The sequence below is a fragment of the Ctenopharyngodon idella genome, chromosome 17 (genome assembly GCF_019924925.1).
Source record: "Ctenopharyngodon idella isolate HZGC_01 chromosome 17, HZGC01, whole genome shotgun sequence".
Lineage (NCBI taxonomy): Eukaryota > Metazoa > Chordata > Actinopteri > Cypriniformes > Xenocyprididae > Ctenopharyngodon > Ctenopharyngodon idella.
Window position 1 is genome coordinate 31,923,711 of NC_067236.1, and position 17,580 is coordinate 31,941,290.

Consider the following 17,580-nt stretch of genomic DNA (forward strand, 5'->3'; position numbering starts at 1 on the left):
CCCAAGCAGGAACCCTAGAGCATGCTGCAGGCCTCAGCCTCAGAGTGCCACGAAGGAAACGATACCTCAAAGGGTTATACCCCACAATTATACCATCCACAGGGACATGGAATGCAGAAATACGAGGATAGTTTCCTTGTGGCTGGAGTTCTGGAGTAAAGTATGGTTTCCACAACCTCGGTTGAGAGACCAGATACTATGAGTTGGGCCCCCTCAGGGGCCAAACCCACAGGTTCAATACTTCTGGGCGGGGTGAAAAATCAAACCCTTCACCTGAGATAGAAGGTCTCTCCTGATCAGAATCTCCGAGGGAGAGCCGTCGAGGAGAAACACAAGTTCCAAGAACCATATCAGACTTGGCCAGTAAGGTGCTACTAACAGACTTATTCCTTCCCGGCGAATTTTGTCCAGAACTCCTGGGAGCAGAACAATTGGGGGAAAAATATACAGACATGGCATCCAGTCCAAGAAGAACTGGATGTGTAAGGGATAACCACAGTGGACAGTGCGCCGTATCCTGAGACGCGAAAGATCCACTTCCACGTGGCTATAAATCTCCCATATAAGCTTCACCACTTTGGGGTGAAGTCTCCATTCCCCTGGCCTCAGCCCCTGTCTCGACAGGACGTCTGCTCCTATATTCTAGGTCCCTGGAATAAGATTGTTCTCACAGAGAGCATCTTTCCCAGGGACCACAGGAGGATCTGGTGTGCCAGATAGTGGGCGCGAGCGCAGACCCCCCTGTTGATTTATACAAGAAACCATCGATGCATTGTCTGTCCAGACAGCTCGATGACCTCTCAGGTCTGGGAGGAAGAACTTCAATGCATTGAACACTGCCATCATCTCCAGGCAATTATGTGCCACGAAAGATGACGGCCTTCCATTACCACTCCCCAGCCTGTGAGAGAAACATCTATCATGAGAGTGACTCAATGATATTAAGCTCCTAACACAGGGCCCTGGGACAGGAACCAACTTTTCTTCCATATAACCAAGGCGCGGAGACACCGCCGTGTGATCTTGATCATACGAAGTGGGTTCCCCCTCAGGGACAACCCTTGGTCCTGAGCCACTACTGTAAGGGTCTCATGAACAGCAGGCCAAAAGGTATCACCATTGGACGCAGCTGCCACCAGACCCAACAGTTTTAGAAAACTGTTTTACAGTGAGTGACTGGCCTAGATATATCTCCTGTGTGACTGAAAAGATTGCAGAAATACGAGTGGGCGACAGAACGGCCCGCAGCGTCACTGAATCCATACCATGCCCAGGAAGGTGGTTCTCTGTAATGGAGAAAGCACACTCTTCTTGGCGTTCAGCCACAACCCCAATTTTTATATGAGCAAGAACGACATCTCGATGTCGAACTGACCATCTTCTTCTGACTGCGCTAATATTAGCCAGTCATCTAATCAGTTCAGAATGCGTATGCCCTGCAGCCTGAGCAAGGCCAAAGCTGCATCTACGCATTTCATGAACGTGTGGGGTGATAGAGCTAGACCGAATGGAAGAACCTAATATTGGTATACTTTGCCTCTGAAAGCAAACCTGAGGAACTTCCTATGCTGTGGAAGGATAGAGACATGGAAGTATGCATCCTTTAGAACTATCATGACAAACCAGTCCTCGGATCTGGTTTAGCGTCAACATTTTGAACCCAAGTCTCCTGACTGAACGATTCAAATGATTAAGCTCTAATATAGGACGCAACCCTCCATCCTTCTTTGGAACAAAATAGTAGCGGCCCTAAAAACCCTAACTCTCTGCTGGGAGGAGGAACCCATTTTATAGCTCCTTTCGCAAAAGAGTTTACTTTCTGTTCCATCACCAGAGCCTGCCCAGTGAGATAAATTTGGCAGAAGCCTCAACTCTGCCAGAAAATCCACAAAAGGGAACCAGCCTCTCAAAGCTGGTCTCTGGTATACCTAGAGCAGCCACTTTGGTGACCTGAAATACACTGGCAGGAAACAACCCATTTGACTGCTTTTCGACCCTCCTCAGAGGGTGCGAACCTGACGCAGCGTCGTGTGAACGCTGAGTCATAGCTTGCTGGAAACTGCTGCGCCCTGAAACACCAAGGGTGCCAGGGTTGGTAGAACGGCCCCATACAGACAATGAAGTTGAGCGGGCACCGTATATTGAGGTGTACACCGCTCTATCCCGTATGGGGCTGCCCTTAGATTTCATTCAGAGGGTGCGAGCCTGATGCAACATCGTGTGAGCGCTGAATCAAAGCTTGCTGGAAACCGCTGCGCCCCAAAGCACCGAGAGTGATGGGGTTAGCAGATCGGTCCCCTGAGGGCAACGAAGTGGCACGGGCACCGTATACTGAGGTGTACACCGCTCCACCCCGCAGGGGGCTGCCCTAAGAAGCCTAACACCGCTGGCGTCAGGATCTACATGAAAGGCTGAACTAATACATGAATCTAACTACTTAAAGTCAGATAAATATGTATTATTTTAATTTCTCAAAATTAAATTACAGCCAACTGTCCATTTAATTCCTGAAAAATTAAATGCAGCAAATGATCTATCAGACAAGTTAATACTGTCTGAAAGAAATGCTAAATATAGTATGCATATAGGCCATACACACATCAAATAAAGAGTTATTAGTGCAGACATATAGCTTTTAAAAACCAGGCAATATCCCATTTAACTCCTCAAATTAAATGCATCAATGAATCACCAGACAAGTGTACACGGTCTGAATGATTGGTTGAATATTTATAACTGCCGTCTGCACACCCTAATCTACGCGTTGCCTCGGCAGACGCGAGATGAGAGCCACTAGAATCTTTAATGCAGTTTGCAGACTCAATCTACGCGTCGCCTCGGCAGACGCGAGATCCGTGCCACTAGATTCTTTATTGCATTTTGCAGGCTCGAAATCTACGCATCGCCTCGGCAGACGCGAGATGAGAGCCACTAGAATCTTTATTGCAGTTTGCAGACCCGAAAACAACGCGTCGCCTCGGCAAACGCAAGATCCAAGCCATAGATTCTTTATTGCTCAAGACTTTATTCCCTCAAGAAAAAAGCCAAGTGGAGCAGAGCTAAAAAATCTTGATAGTGCATCACATCGGGAAATTTATGAATGAACACCGTCAGATCCCAATACAAGAGCTGACATGTATGCTCTGCTCTCAACAAACAACACATGAATCGCGTGTATCCCCACTCGTATAGTAGCGAGGGCAGGGAAGCACACACGACTCAAGTTGCTATTTGCTCGCCAATAAACTCCTGTCTAGAAATATATAATGCTTGAGGACAAACAACAATAAATAGACAGAGACAGTTTCACACAGAGCGCTTTGCTGAGGCACAAAAGCTGAAGCCGGTCTTTCCGGATGTGTATTTATCCTTTCCTGGTCGTGACGTCACCCACCAGTGACGTTCACTCTCGCCATTGGACTAGTTGACACACGTGCATCAGACGCATTCACGCTGAGGGCGTTCCCATAGCGCCCCCTTCGGGACGCAGTGCGAGTTCCCTCGAAAGGGAACTAGTGCAGTGTTTGACAGAACGACTCTTTTGAATCAGGTTTGCTGTGTTTTGATAGAGTTAGTGTGTGTAGAAAAAGGTTTTTAGCATTTTGAAATGTAGAGTTTGTGTTTATTTAACAAATTATGGTTTTGAGCAGAAAATTAAGAGTTTGGCCAATTGTGTGATGTAGGTGTTGCTGTGTTAAGAGTTTAGAAAAAGTACTTTAAGTATTGGTAAACGCTTGTTAGAAATTGTAAAAAACTGTAAAACTACTGATATCTATACAATTTGTTTATATGTATATTCAAACATAAAATTATGCCAAAGTATTTTACTTTGAATTTCTTATAAATAAAAACATTTTATAAATAAAACACCCCAGTCCCCCCCATAGATAGATAGATAGTTCGTTAGTTAGTCAGATAGTTAGTTAATGAGTTTGAATCAGTTTGAATGGCTTATAAATAGTACACAGAATGGCAGCTTCATTGAGTCTAATGGGCTTCAGAGTGTTTAGATTTGAATTTGACAGTCGGAGGTTGATGAAATGTTCAGATTTTCAATGTAAGTCTATGGGAGTTTTTTCAAGATTTGATCAGCATTTTTAGGAAAACCGTAAGTCGGATCAGTCTGAAAAGATATAGCACACTAAGTCAGAACAATCTGAAGGTCTGAGCCGAGTTTGGTGGTTGTAGCTTTAAAGCTCTAGGAGGAGATGCTGTTCAAATTTTCGGTCCAATACAAACTCTACATTTCAGAACACTAAAAACCTTTTTCTACACACATTAACTCTATCAAAACACAGCAAACCTGATTCAAAAGAGTCGTTCTGTCAAACACCAGCACTAGTTTTCTATCCAACATGAACATATAGTCAATCAAAGCACAATGACTGTCAAAATACTAACAGCTGATGGCATTATGAAAACTGCATTACTTGTCATGTTTCAGTTCTACCTGCAGAAAATATGAAATCCATTGTTTTTATAATTCAGTTTCCTTTTACTGCAGTAACAGTAGAGCTCTTACATGTAAGCCATTCTACATTTTTGGTTGAGTGTTGAATGTGTGCATTCTTGGAAACATCCCAACAGACTATCTAAAAGGATCTTTACACAGAAAAAGCGCCACAGAAACCAACTCTGAAGCGGCATAAAATCACAAAAATCTGCATTTACACAGACTGTTTAATGCTTCTCTGAAGCGGCATAAATGCATTTACACAGGAATTAAAATCGCGGGAAACAATGCTTTGAACATAACTATTTTAAAACTACAGTTTTAACAAAATTAATTTAAAAATAATGAAATAAACAATGAAATAAAACTCAAAATTAAAAAATACGAAATTTTAAATTAATTTCTCTCACGCTTTGATGTTTGTCATAATTCTGTGGTACTGATAGTTATTTTCTATTTCTTAATAAAAATTGTTACAGTTGGAACAAATGCTACAAAGAAATTATCCATTATTACACCGGGTAGATCACCACAGGATTAAAAGAGGTCGAACATTTATTTATTTTTTTTTTTCCAAAGAGCCAGAAACAACAAATGATGCTAGCGTTTGCGTGGCAGGACAGCAGATGTCACCAGACAGTCGTGTGTGGGTGAAATATCGTCCTCAAGGAGATGATTTTTGGAATATAATATAACAATGCACAATCACAGTGACGCCAATTGTGTTAAGCATTTACCTCATCTGAGAGAAATGTGCAGCGCATTGATCTGTTCATAGGAAAATTACAAACGGCGAAAGCCAATTGATGACACATGACGATTCTCTGCTGTTATTGTGGTGGTTTGCTTCACGATGTGAGTACAGGACTCTTTTACTTCACTGCCCCTTGTTGGTAGACATGTTTTTTTTTTTATTTGCCCTATATGTTTCGTCTCCTGCTTCTTGAATCTCGCGCCGCCTGAGCTGACTGGAATGCTTTTGGTTGTCATGACAATGATGTAGTTTAGGCGGCTATATTTTGCGTTCATTTACACTGAACCAGAACAGTATCAGAGTCGCCTTTGATACTAGGGCCTGAGGTGGGCCAGACCCGGCGTATTTTAGGTCTGCTTCAATGCGGCATTGCGTCTTTACACTGATTTCTGAGCAGACACAGACCCGCTTTAGAGCAGCCTTAAATCGGCTGTGTAAAGATGCCTTAAAAGTGAATGAGTCTTTACTTTATAGAATGTACAGTAGAAATAAAGAAGAAGAAAGTAACAGAATTGCTCAGGGCAGCCACTGGTCAAATGAGTCCCCTATGCTGAACTTCAGTTGCCCCTTTTGTTGAAATCTCTTTCTGGGGGTGGGTGGGGTGTTGATGGTGCCCATAGAGGGTGGGATGGTGTCCCCTTAGTTAGTGCCCTACACAGACCACATATTCAGCGTATATGGAACAGTGGTAGAGGAATCGGTTTAGTAAAAGCTTTACATCAAGCTTTACATGAATTTAAATGAAATTGCTGCCATTGATCAACAACAAAGAAGTTTTTTTCCCGCCACAGAATAAATAAGTATAAAAAGTAATTGTGACACAAATAAAAACAAAATTCTAGGAATTGTGATATAAAAACTATATGAATTGAGAGAAAAAAAGTAAGAATTGTGAGATAAAAAGTCACAATTGCCTTTTTATTTTCTATTCATGGCAGAAATAAGCTTTCATAGGTTCATCATGTGTAAAAGAGGAAAACTATAGAGATGCACAATCCAGCACACAATCTTACTCCTCTCCCCTAACTCTTCTTCTCCCTTGTCCTGATCCAACTCTTCTCCTCCTTCATCTATTCCTCTCCCTCACCCAGACATTTTTTCTCTCTCTGCTCCTCTGTGTTGTTCTTCATCCACACTGAACAATGAGTCTGTGTCTATTTTACTGTATGTCCATGTAATGAAAAAGCTTCAACATCTGACTATTCCTCCAACTGAGATTAGAATCTGCTATTTCTCAATATTTCTCAATATCTGCTAATTATAAATGCTTATCAATTGTTTCAGTATTTGTTTTCTAGATTTTTTCAATACTTTTGAGCTGCTGTTGGTACAGAAGTAGGTTTTATACTATATTTAAAGATTGTAACATTGGGTCTTCATTTCTGACATGCTGTGTTTAAGCATTTGTAAATAAGATCAGAAAGAAATTTAAGCCTTTTAGAAACGTGTTAATTGACTGCATTTTGTGTGAAAACGACATGAATTATGGTAAGGTCACAACAGATGGATGTTGTGCTAATTGTGTTTAGAGTTTTGAAAATGTGATACAGATTGGAGAAAAGTGTGTTAGAAATTGAAAAAAAAAAAACATGAATAGAAAAACATGAAGAACAAGAATTCATCCTTAATGACCATCACATCCATCTTTTTTCTGTGATCATCTTTCCATATTATTTAATGTGATAATTTGTTAACAATTTCTTATATTCAGTTTTTATATTAGCTTTCCCTCTCACTCAAACACACACACACACACACACACAACTACAGACACACACACAAACGTAGTAAAACTCATATCAAACATGGGGATTTGTGCTTTTGTTTTGGTTTCTTTTTAATAATGAAGTCTCTGTTGATCTGATCTGAGAGAGTGAAGAGTGTGTCATTGTTCTCTACAGGTTGAGGGATTGTGGTGTCACAGATGAAGGTTGTGCTGCTCTGGCTTCAGCTCTGAGATCAAACCCCTCACACCTGAGAGAACTGAATCTGTCTTGGAATAAACTAGGAGACTCGGGAGTGAAGATGATTTCTGCTGTACTGGAGAATCCTCACTGTAAACTGGAGGAACTGTGGTAAGATCATCTCTACCATAAAGACTGGAAGTGAATAAGGATTAATATGTAGATAGTGCATACAAAATATCCTTTGGCGTAAACCCCATCCGGTGGTTCAGTGACAGATTCCTGCTTGAGCTGTCAGATCCTGCCGGCAGTAGAAGGAAGGGGTGAGGAGTCTACCTGAAAAAAAGAAAATTTAGATCTAAATATATTATTATCCTGCAAAAGAAAGTAAAACTAACAGTTTGTAGGGGAATTTTACAGTTAAAGACCCAAAAGACCAGATATGATGAATAAAGACCCGGAGTTAGAGTTAAAAAAATAATAAATTGAAGATAATTTTACTGAAGAATAGTTTGCAGTTTCATCAGCAGAAGCCAGCTTCAAGTCTCACAAGGAGTTCGTAGGCCGCTCTGCGTACATTCACATTTCCACAACAATTATACTCTAACAGAGTCAACTAACTACGTCATTACTTCAGGTTGAATGATTCTGATTGGCTAAGAAAAATAGACAAATTTGGTAATCTTCCACACATGGAAAGATAGTCAGAAGCATATCTCCATTCGTCACGATGCTGACGAGGGGACCCTGGATTTAGGCACTGGATGTCCTTTTGGGGTCATGACATGGCGTCTGCTGGTCTCAAGAAGAGTGCCAGTTGTCCACCAGTACAAAGGACCTGCACAGAACACTTAGCGCACATACACAGATACACATGATTCACAGCTTCTTCAAGGTTGAAGTTGATCTGAGCTCTGCTCTGAGCAGGAAACTTTCCCAAAACATACTGATAACATGTTCTTTTCTCTCAGTGAGAGGTACAGACAATATTCAAAATTATTTTCTAGTGTTTGAAAAGGAAAAGAAATGCTTTAACATACGTTGAAGAAGTCATTCAAATAATTTAACAGAAAAATAAATGTTGGTTAATAACTTAAAAGATATATATTGAAGCGGCAGTGGATTCCAGAATCCACCCCTTCAGTCCCCCTTAAAGGCCAATGTGGAGTCCTAAACACCACATCTGGTCTAACAATTTAGGCCGCTTCAAAATTTTACATTGTTGACCCATGCTCCCCTGGCAGGTTAAAATGGTATAAAATAGACAATAGGTTTTCTGTTGAAGGACTTAACTAGAACAGAATATTCTACAGAGCACGTAGTGCATGATTGACCTTCAGTCCTTACACATATTTGTCTTTACATCAATCCTGGCTATTTGGTTTATCATCAAATTCCTTGACTACAAAACAAATACATATTTATTCTCTGGAAGCCTGGCTAAACGAGTAAGCACTGTTACTGCATTCCTGGCATGGGCCAGACCCTCAGTCACTCCTCAGATACTAAATACAGACATTTCCTGTAATCATAAACACCAGGATATATACACTGGTTTTTAGAAAACTATAATTTCCAATTTATTATATAATACAAGAAGATGGATCGTAAATCCACTCCTTTCACTATACCCCTTATAGATAATTTTTAAAGATTAAAAACAAACTTGTGGTCTAACTCAAAATAAACGTTAAAAATAAATAAGACCCATCATAATCCATCCAAGTACTTTAAGTCTCTTAAATCATCCTTCAGTTTACAGTCTATAGACATATCATGTACCACCTTAACTGCAGAACATCTTTTAAATCTCTTTTTTTTTTAAAAAACACCTTTAAAAATAAAAAGAAAACAAAACAAATTTACATGACCATTTCAATTATCATTTTCAATAAAACAGAGAATTGTTACTTTTACGTAATAACACTTTTGTTAAGATTTCTTTTCACAACAGATCCATTATAGCCCATAAAAAAAATAAAATAAATAAATAAATACATAAACCTAAACCTTTTAATCTTAAAACATTTCATCAAAATGACATAACCATCAAAACATATAAATTCAATTATATCAACAACTTGTTTGTTTTGACTGCCATATATCTTTATCATGACATCACTGTTAATCATACTCAATACCTAATTATTTTTAATCTGAAACTCAATTTTCACAACATTTGACAGTACTCAGACCATGTCAACAGTACAGCATTCAAAATCAAATAATTAAGACTTCCTTTAAAGTCAGTTTTAAACTCAAATGTCTTGTCAATTATAACTGCTTAGGCTAAATGACCAAAATCTTAACCCTCTTCTTTGGCAGTGATACTTATCATCCCATTAGATTTGCCACTGCACCAAAATCATAAACATAAACACAAACGGACAGATATTTTTTTTAATATAATTTTCCATATCACTTATAAATTATACAAATTTGTGCTATAAGACATTATCAATTTCTTTAAAGCTGTTTTTTGAAACAGTTTTACATCTTTTTTTTTCATCACATTAATTTCAACTGCTTTACTTTTTGTTATAATTTTGTCACGGTATTTCTTTATCAAATTGTTAGTCTGTAGATCCAAAAATATATTATCATTGTCTCAGTCCTATTATTATCTCTACTGTTTTGCAGAAACCAAAGTATTATTTTACTCAAATCTCAACCCCTAGGTTACACAGACAGTCTTATAGCTGCTTTCTCCTTCAACCCTTATTACATAAATTGTATTTCTCTAGACATCTAATGTCATGCATCCATTTAATGGATAAAAAATAAAACTTTTATCAGTTATATTCACTCCTCCTTTGTTTGCCCACCGGCCTTCCATAAATTTGAGGGGTTTCTCTTTATAATTTACTAATGACTTAGCCAATGTGTCACTTTGTCTCTGCCGTCAAATCTTATAACGTTTACGTTTATTATTCTGATCAAACAAAGAAGACAGTGTATAAATTTAGACCCTCAGTTGAATTTAGACAAGGGTTTTTAACCCATGGACGGCAATCTTCAATTCCACAATCCCAATTTATATAAATGTTCTTAAACATACTAATCCAGAGAGTAATTCAAATCAACATCATAAATGACAAAAGTCATAATTACCATTAGCAGACAGAGCTGGATATCCAATCCACTTAAAGCTCGTCCCATGTTCTGTATCGTCTTTTCATAAGATTCAGTCCGAAATATCGACTTGTCAAAATTTGTCATTTCACTTAACCCATCTGTAATGATAAAACACTCATTCCAGAGGTTAATGACAGATACACACTGAGGACAGAATATTTCCCCAAACTAACACATACAAAACATAAAGTTCAGCCACCATCACACACACTCACACGAATATGAACCGCTCATTGTCAAGGTTTACTTTTTGTTTTAATTCTAAAAACATATTTAAACTTCACATTTTTCCTGTAGGTTTTACTCTTATTCAGTCTCAAAGCATGTCTCTTCACTATAATTTGTTTTTAGAAACGTCAGCTGGGTTGTTTTCGTTCTAATCTCATTGCTTTGTTTAAGCTTTAGCAGGCTGATAACAGACAGACAGAGTACCATCCTTGCCTCCACCCCAGCAGTCTCTCTCTCTTACTGCACAAATAATCTTTTCAACAGAATCACAAGACTAATTTAGAAAGAATGTAATGTTAAATTCATTACTATATACAGAATAATCATTAACCAATTTTAAAATGAAAATGTATATTGTTCAAATAAAAATCATTACCACAGTCTCAAATATTTTATTCTAGGAGGTTATCTTTTGTTTAAATGTTGAATTCACTTAACTTTCTCTTGAATCTGCAAAAGCAGTCTTCATCTTTAACCACCACCATGCCTTAGAATTATCCTATGCCATGTCTAATGACCTGCAGGAGTAAAACTATAATATAGACACATTAGTTCAAAATAAACACAGCCTCACAGATTCAGGGATTCATAGTACTGCTGAATCTGAAACTTCTATACAGTTCTTGCCAATAGAGCAACCAACATCATGTTAATAAATTTTGCTATTGTCTCCCCAGAAATTACGGACAATCACCTCATGGCCTCAGTCGGCTCTTGAAAGCTCATTCCCATCAGCTCTTTATAAGTAATCTCCTTTCCCTCAGGGTCTTGTCCCCTGACATAGTTGCTTGTCACAATGAAAAACAAGCCATCCTAGGAATGCGGTTTCTGGTGAGTGGTATAGAGGAACATTTTTGGGTCAGACTGCTGTACCTTTCACAGGTCATCCCCCCTTAATGATGCTGCTGGCCTCACAGACATCCGCTCCACTCTCATACCCATCTCACATTAAACACCTCCCTTCAGGGTAGATGCCCAGTGGCGGCGGTGACCCCCTGCCTTAGGTTGTCCCCTGTCTGGCCAAAGAGGATCTTACCCGTCATTGAGAAATCACCTCGTGCACACTGGTAACCGCTCTTTCCCATTATGAAATCTTTGACAGTTTTCTTCAACAGAATCAGGTGTTTTCTGGAGCTTAGGGAAGTTGCATTCAAGAGCCACCAGAGCCATTGGACTGCCTAATAGTCTTAAAACATGGAGACAGGTTAATGACAGCAGTATTTAATCACTAAAATCCATGAGACATCTCTGTAGCAGCAACATAAAAATGCTGAGATTATACTCAGTGAATTTAGTTTTCACAATTGTCCATTCAGTGTAGTGTTCTGCTACATCTGTAACTCGAGCCATCGGCCCTGCACATGGTGGTGACTAGGATGAGACAAAAAAGTTACTGGTCATAGAATAAATTCGTCAAAATAGTCACTTCTATCATTCAAGGTCTGTATGACCATTTTAAAGACCTCTTTATACTCATTGAGTTTTCCTTTGACAAATTTAACAACTAATTGCCCTCTTTATGGCAATTTATTTCTTTTAACATCTCTGTGTCCATGATTTTCAACTGAGACACTGAGCTTCACTATAAATAGCTTGTTATCACTTATGACACAAGCTCAGATAGCAGCTTTTAGCTGACTTTGAATGACAGAAAGGGAGACTCTTGAGGCATTCAGGACTGGTACACTGCATTTTCATAAACTTGTAACATCAAACTTTACCTATATCTTGTAACTCTGGCCCAGCTTAAGACTTTGCCAGATTTGACATGCTTTATATTTGTCATTTACCCACATATCAGGGAATTTAGAAATTACAATCAGGTCGAGTCTCTGTGACACTGGCAATCCCATTTTTGCCATTTAAACCCTTTATGTCACTTTGACCATCAAAAACTAAATATTTAGAACTTGGAGGTCCTACATCATTTTAGTTATTTACACTACAAAACATACTTGAGACAGTTCAAATATTTTTCCATAAAGTGAAACTTTCAGAACATCCAATCATCCCTATTTTCATCCTCTACTTACTTTTTATATATTTTTATAACTCACATTTTAGATTTATTGTCTGTAATTTTACATTAACCTGTATTTGTCCATTCAATATAAAACTTATTATTATAGATATTTCCTTCAAAAGGAATTCCTTAAGACTACAATCTTATGACCTTATTGTTATCTCATGTTCTTTCTCAGTTTCACAAGCCCATTCTCAGACAGAGTGGAAGTCTCCTTTTTTTGTTCCTTTTCTTTTCTTTCTTTTGTTTACAATATTTGTGAATATGGCCAAGTTTCCCACACTGTCTACACCTTTTAGGTGGGCATTTACAATTAAGGGTGAGATGGCCCTGCTGACCACAATTAAAACACTCCATGTCATCTTTATCACATTGGGTAATCAGATTGAACCATCCCTCAGTTACTTCTGGGATTTTTCCATCAGGGGTTAATGGTACCCCGCCCATTTTACAAATCCATGAATAAGCACAAACAGCTAAAAATGTGATTTTTTCTGGTTCTTTCTTTGTTTGTAGCCAGTCAAGTTGTTGTTTAACTTTCCAATCAGAATCAAAACCCTGACTAACCATTTTCCTAATTAGTTCAACAAATTTCTTTTAAGTGAGAGCTTCAGAGCAGATCTGCTTACAGCGTTTGCTCTCTTCTGTCTCATTATCTGTATCTGGACTGATCAAGTTTCAAAATTTGTCAGCCATATCTTAGTCAAAGTTAATACTCACCTGAAAGAGATGGCAGCGGCGATCTTTGAACAACACAGCTTTGGCTTCTGCGTGATGAAACTGCAAAGTATACTCCAAAATCACAGTTACATATACTGGTCCAATCCAATTAGGGTCACAATCTTTATTTTCGTCAGGATCGTTCCTGATGCATCCTTGACCAAACAACCCTATCCCTATCTCTATTTTGTCATATTTAACTAAAAGCTTAATCTCTAACTTCCTGAATCACTAAATTCGGGGCGCCCCTGTCTGAATGGAAGAGTCAGAGAACTTTGGTTCATGAGACACTAGTAGCAAACCGGCTTACTAGTGACGACCTACCCTTCAATAGGAAGGAGTTATTTCAACACCTTCTGCCTCTGGCTTAACTGTAGGGGAATTTTACAGTTAAAGACCCAAAAGACCAGATATGATGAATAAAGACCCGGAGTCAGAGTTAAAAAAATAATAAATTGAAGATAATTTTACTTAAGAATAGTTTGCAGTTTCATCAGCAGAAGCCAGCTTCAAGTCTCACAAGGAGTTCGTAGGCCGCTCTGCGTACATTCACATTTCCACAACAATTTAATAATAAACATAATAAGATTTCCTGTATCATTTTCATCGGTCAGGTGTGGAGGTCTATTCTGATTGGTTGATAACTTTTGACAACGTTTAATCCAGGAGCGAAGAGAATTAAAGGGATAGTTCACCCCAAAATGAAAATCTGCTGTTGATCTACTCACCCTCAGACCATCAGAGATGAAAAATGTTGAAGGTGAATTCACAAGTGTGATGCATTAATTATATTGGTTTATTAGTAAATGTCATTATGTTTAACTTTGCTTATATATATTTTATGGAATGTCACCTACAGGGAAGTGACAGAAATTAACTTTACATTAAGAGCCAATATTTGACCTCTTAAATTGATTTTCAGGGATATTTTCTAACCATTTTCTAACCAAAAGGGAATTTTTTACACTGCAGTTACAACAGCATTAAAAATGTTGAGAATTTTTTTTTAACATAGAATTTTGAATATAGAAAAAAAAATGAGACGGGGAAAAATTAATTATGCTTTTAATTATGAAATTAAAACAGCCAATAGGTGGCAGTAAATCACTGTCTTAATGAATGAGTCATAGAAGCATTCATTGAACAGTATTCGTGCGCTTGCGCTTGAGGGCTTACAATGAGTTACAAAAATACATAACAGCTACGACACTGTATGTGTACACTACTTGCTTTATGCAAGCACTATATAGGATAAATCACTATACAGGATTTAGCCTATTATACATTATCGACACGAATTGATAGGTGAAACAACAAACAGCCACCCACAAATAGTCTATGAACAAAGCATCAGGCTGTCTTTGAGTTCACAAAATAACACATTGTCAATATTTTTTGAGACCCCCCAAAACTTCACAAATCACGTTTTTAGGGGAGCCCATGTCTTATTAAGGGGAGCTGAGCTCCCCCTAGCTCCCCCGTAGTTCGCACCCAGAATAAAGCATTAATATGTGCTTTATAAGTACTAATAAACAGCCAATATCCTAGTAATATGCATTCTAATTAGCAACTTTAATAGTGAGAATTGGACCCTAAACTAAAGTGTTAGCTGTGATGACTTTGATAAAAATCAATTTAATTATTTAAGTTGTTATAAAGTCATTCTCGGGTGAGACAGTTCAAGTCAAGTCTCGAGTCATTGAATCTCAAGTCAAAGTCAATCATTTTCTTCATTTAGTCAAGCAAGTGTAAAGTCCTTAAAGCAGGGGTCTCAAACTCAAATTGGCTGGGGGCCGTTGCTGTGATTGACACCTCATAGGAGGGCCATTTTAACATTCAAGCACAAGAAAGCACAACATTTCTGAAAATTTACTTTCCTTTGCATTATTTCTCATTTACTTCAAATTTCATTACTAAAATATTTTTGCCATACTTAAAGAAATGTAAACAGCAGTGTCTCTATCATTTTTATATACAGTATTAGTTTTAACAGTTAGTGCAAATATTTACCCTTACTTTATTTTAGCTTAAATAACATCAAAATCTTGCACTGAACAACACTGTACTGAACAAATGCAATCCCTGAATACATTTGTACACTATTCTATTTCTTGTCAGACACCTGCAGCGCTTCTGCTCACACAGCTGAGCCACATTTGCCCAAGATGCCGTTTGAGCATCGGTAATGTTTATTGGTAGCATCGGACGCGTTTCGGTGGTTCAAATCGATGCTCGCGACTTGCGCGTGAGCTTTTACTATAATTTGAGCAAGCGCGCTCATAATAGAAGCGACGTGGATGTGCGTCGCGCTCGTTTTTCCAGGCGCGCCTATGCCAAAAACATCTTTCAGAATGCCACAAGTGCACCGCAGGTCATGTGACAAGAACCAACCGATGAGCTTCGGCCTTTCCGTAACAACACCGAAAGCTCAGCCGAACAGCTGATCATAGCTGTACAGGGCGGGTTTTTATTTCTCATCTCCATAAATATATCTAGTAGTAGAGCTAATGCAAGGACTAGAAATCATTTTTTTCTTTTGCTGAAACTTCCTCATCATCGTGGACAAAGAGTATAGAACCCAAGAGGTGACACTTTGATATTTTTTGGGTAACAGCCACTAGATGGCGCTCCGGTAGCGCGGCCACCATTATGGGCTGAAAATACTAACTGGACCATAGAATCCTTCACATCTTACTCACCCAAAATCGGCGAATGAGAAGCGCAATAGAACAGTTTTTTAAATTAAGTCACCAGTAAACTGTATGGCTCCTACAGTAAATGTTGTATGTCTTATATACGTTTTATTTTACCGGTTCTGGAATCCAACTATTCAACCATCTGAGGTAACATAGTTAGCCTACTTTATTGAGTATTTCCATTTTATGCAACTTTACACATTTATTAATAGTAAATTAATAATTAATAAATTTAAGATCATCATGTTTGCAGCGAACAATATATTTCAGACCTAGTGGAGTAATAGTAACAATATCTAGGTCTGAATTGAAATATATATATATATATATATATATATATAGTACGTTTTAATGGATCACGCTACAAACATAATGATCTTATAATACATGATGCATTGCTGTGTCCCTTATCACATAATTCCCACTTTTGGACACTTTTGCTTTAACGGACATTAGACAACACTGCAAAATCAAGCTGTTACATTTATTTATTGTCCAACATTCCCAATTTTTCTGATGCATGTCCTTAATTTAATTTCATATGTTGGTAATAATTCAGTGTTTATAAGCCTTTTAAAGAATTTTAACCCAAAGGTTTTGTGAAAAAAGTGGAAGACTTAAACACAAAGTGTGTAAAATAAACTGTAAAAAGGATTTGATGATCACTAGTGATAGTATTTTATTCTGTGTTGTCATCATTCTGGTTGGATTTCAGCTTTAATGTACTTTTTTTTTAACAAAGCATCTGATCTTGCCATAGAAACTAGTGGACTGCCGACTCGCTTTCACCCCAAAATGGCGGAAACGCAGGGCCGCTGCTGGGCGCCGGTGTTTCAATGGAACGTTCTATTGAGTGTCGCTTCTTGTTAGTGTATATTCTTTGTCGTAGAGAGCGCAGCTCATGGTTGCATAACAACGACAGACACCACATGAGCGAAAGCGCTTTGGAAAGAAGGAGAAAGCGGCGCGGCCGCTTATGTGATGCGATATGTGAACGGCCCCTTAGAACGGCGACTTTTTCTTTGCATATCAGACAGGTAGTGTTTCTATTAAACTCAACGAAAAATTACTGCAATGTCCATCTTTCTTGAAACTGTCTGTGATCCTCATCCACTTTACTTTTTCGGTTCGCATTCGCACTTTGCAGCCAAACAACAAATAAACTACGAAAGCCCCGAACCAGCTCTCATCAAATCTGCCTGCACACTTTTTTTTAATAGAATCATGTCATTCTTTTGAATATGGAATATGGTATGAGACAACTAGAGAATAATAATAATAATTTAGCGGGCCGGATTATGTTTTATTTTTGAGATCAGTTGCGGGCCGGGTGGAGGGGGAGTGGGGGCCTTAAATGGCCCGCGGGCCGGCAGTTTGAGACCACTGCCTTAAAGGGTTAGTTCACCCAAAAATAAAAATAATGATGTAATTAATTACTCACCCTCATGTCGTTCTACACCCGTAAGACCTTCGTTCATCTTCAGAACTCAAATTAAGATATTTTTGATGAAATCCGATGGCTCAGTGAGGCCTCCATTGACAGCAAGTTAATTTACACTTTCAATGCCCAGAAAGGTATAAAGACATATTTAAAACAGATCATGTGACTACAGTGGTTCAGCCTTAATGTTATGAAGCGACGAGAATACTTTGTGTGGCAAAAAACC

General features: G+C 38.4%; 2 protein-coding genes across 51 annotated transcripts in view; one reads left to right on the forward strand and one right to left on the reverse strand.

Annotated features, from left to right (window-relative positions):
* The window catches only part of LOC127498610 (NACHT, LRR and PYD domains-containing protein 12-like), a 362,780-nt gene that overhangs the window by 338,318 nt on the left and 6,882 nt on the right, over positions 1-17,580 (forward strand). For all 50 annotated transcript variants that reach the window (XM_051868195.1, XM_051868176.1, XM_051868180.1 and 47 more), the window contains one exon: positions 7,109-7,282. In XM_051868195.1, coding sequence (XP_051724155.1) covers positions 7,109-7,282 — 174 coding nt within the window. The remainder of the gene's footprint in view (positions 1-7,108; positions 7,283-17,580) is intronic.
* Positions 1-17,580, reverse strand: part of LOC127498614 (tetratricopeptide repeat protein 8-like) — a 133,876-nt gene that overhangs the window by 93,733 nt on the left and 22,563 nt on the right. The gene's annotated exons all lie outside the window — the stretch shown is intronic.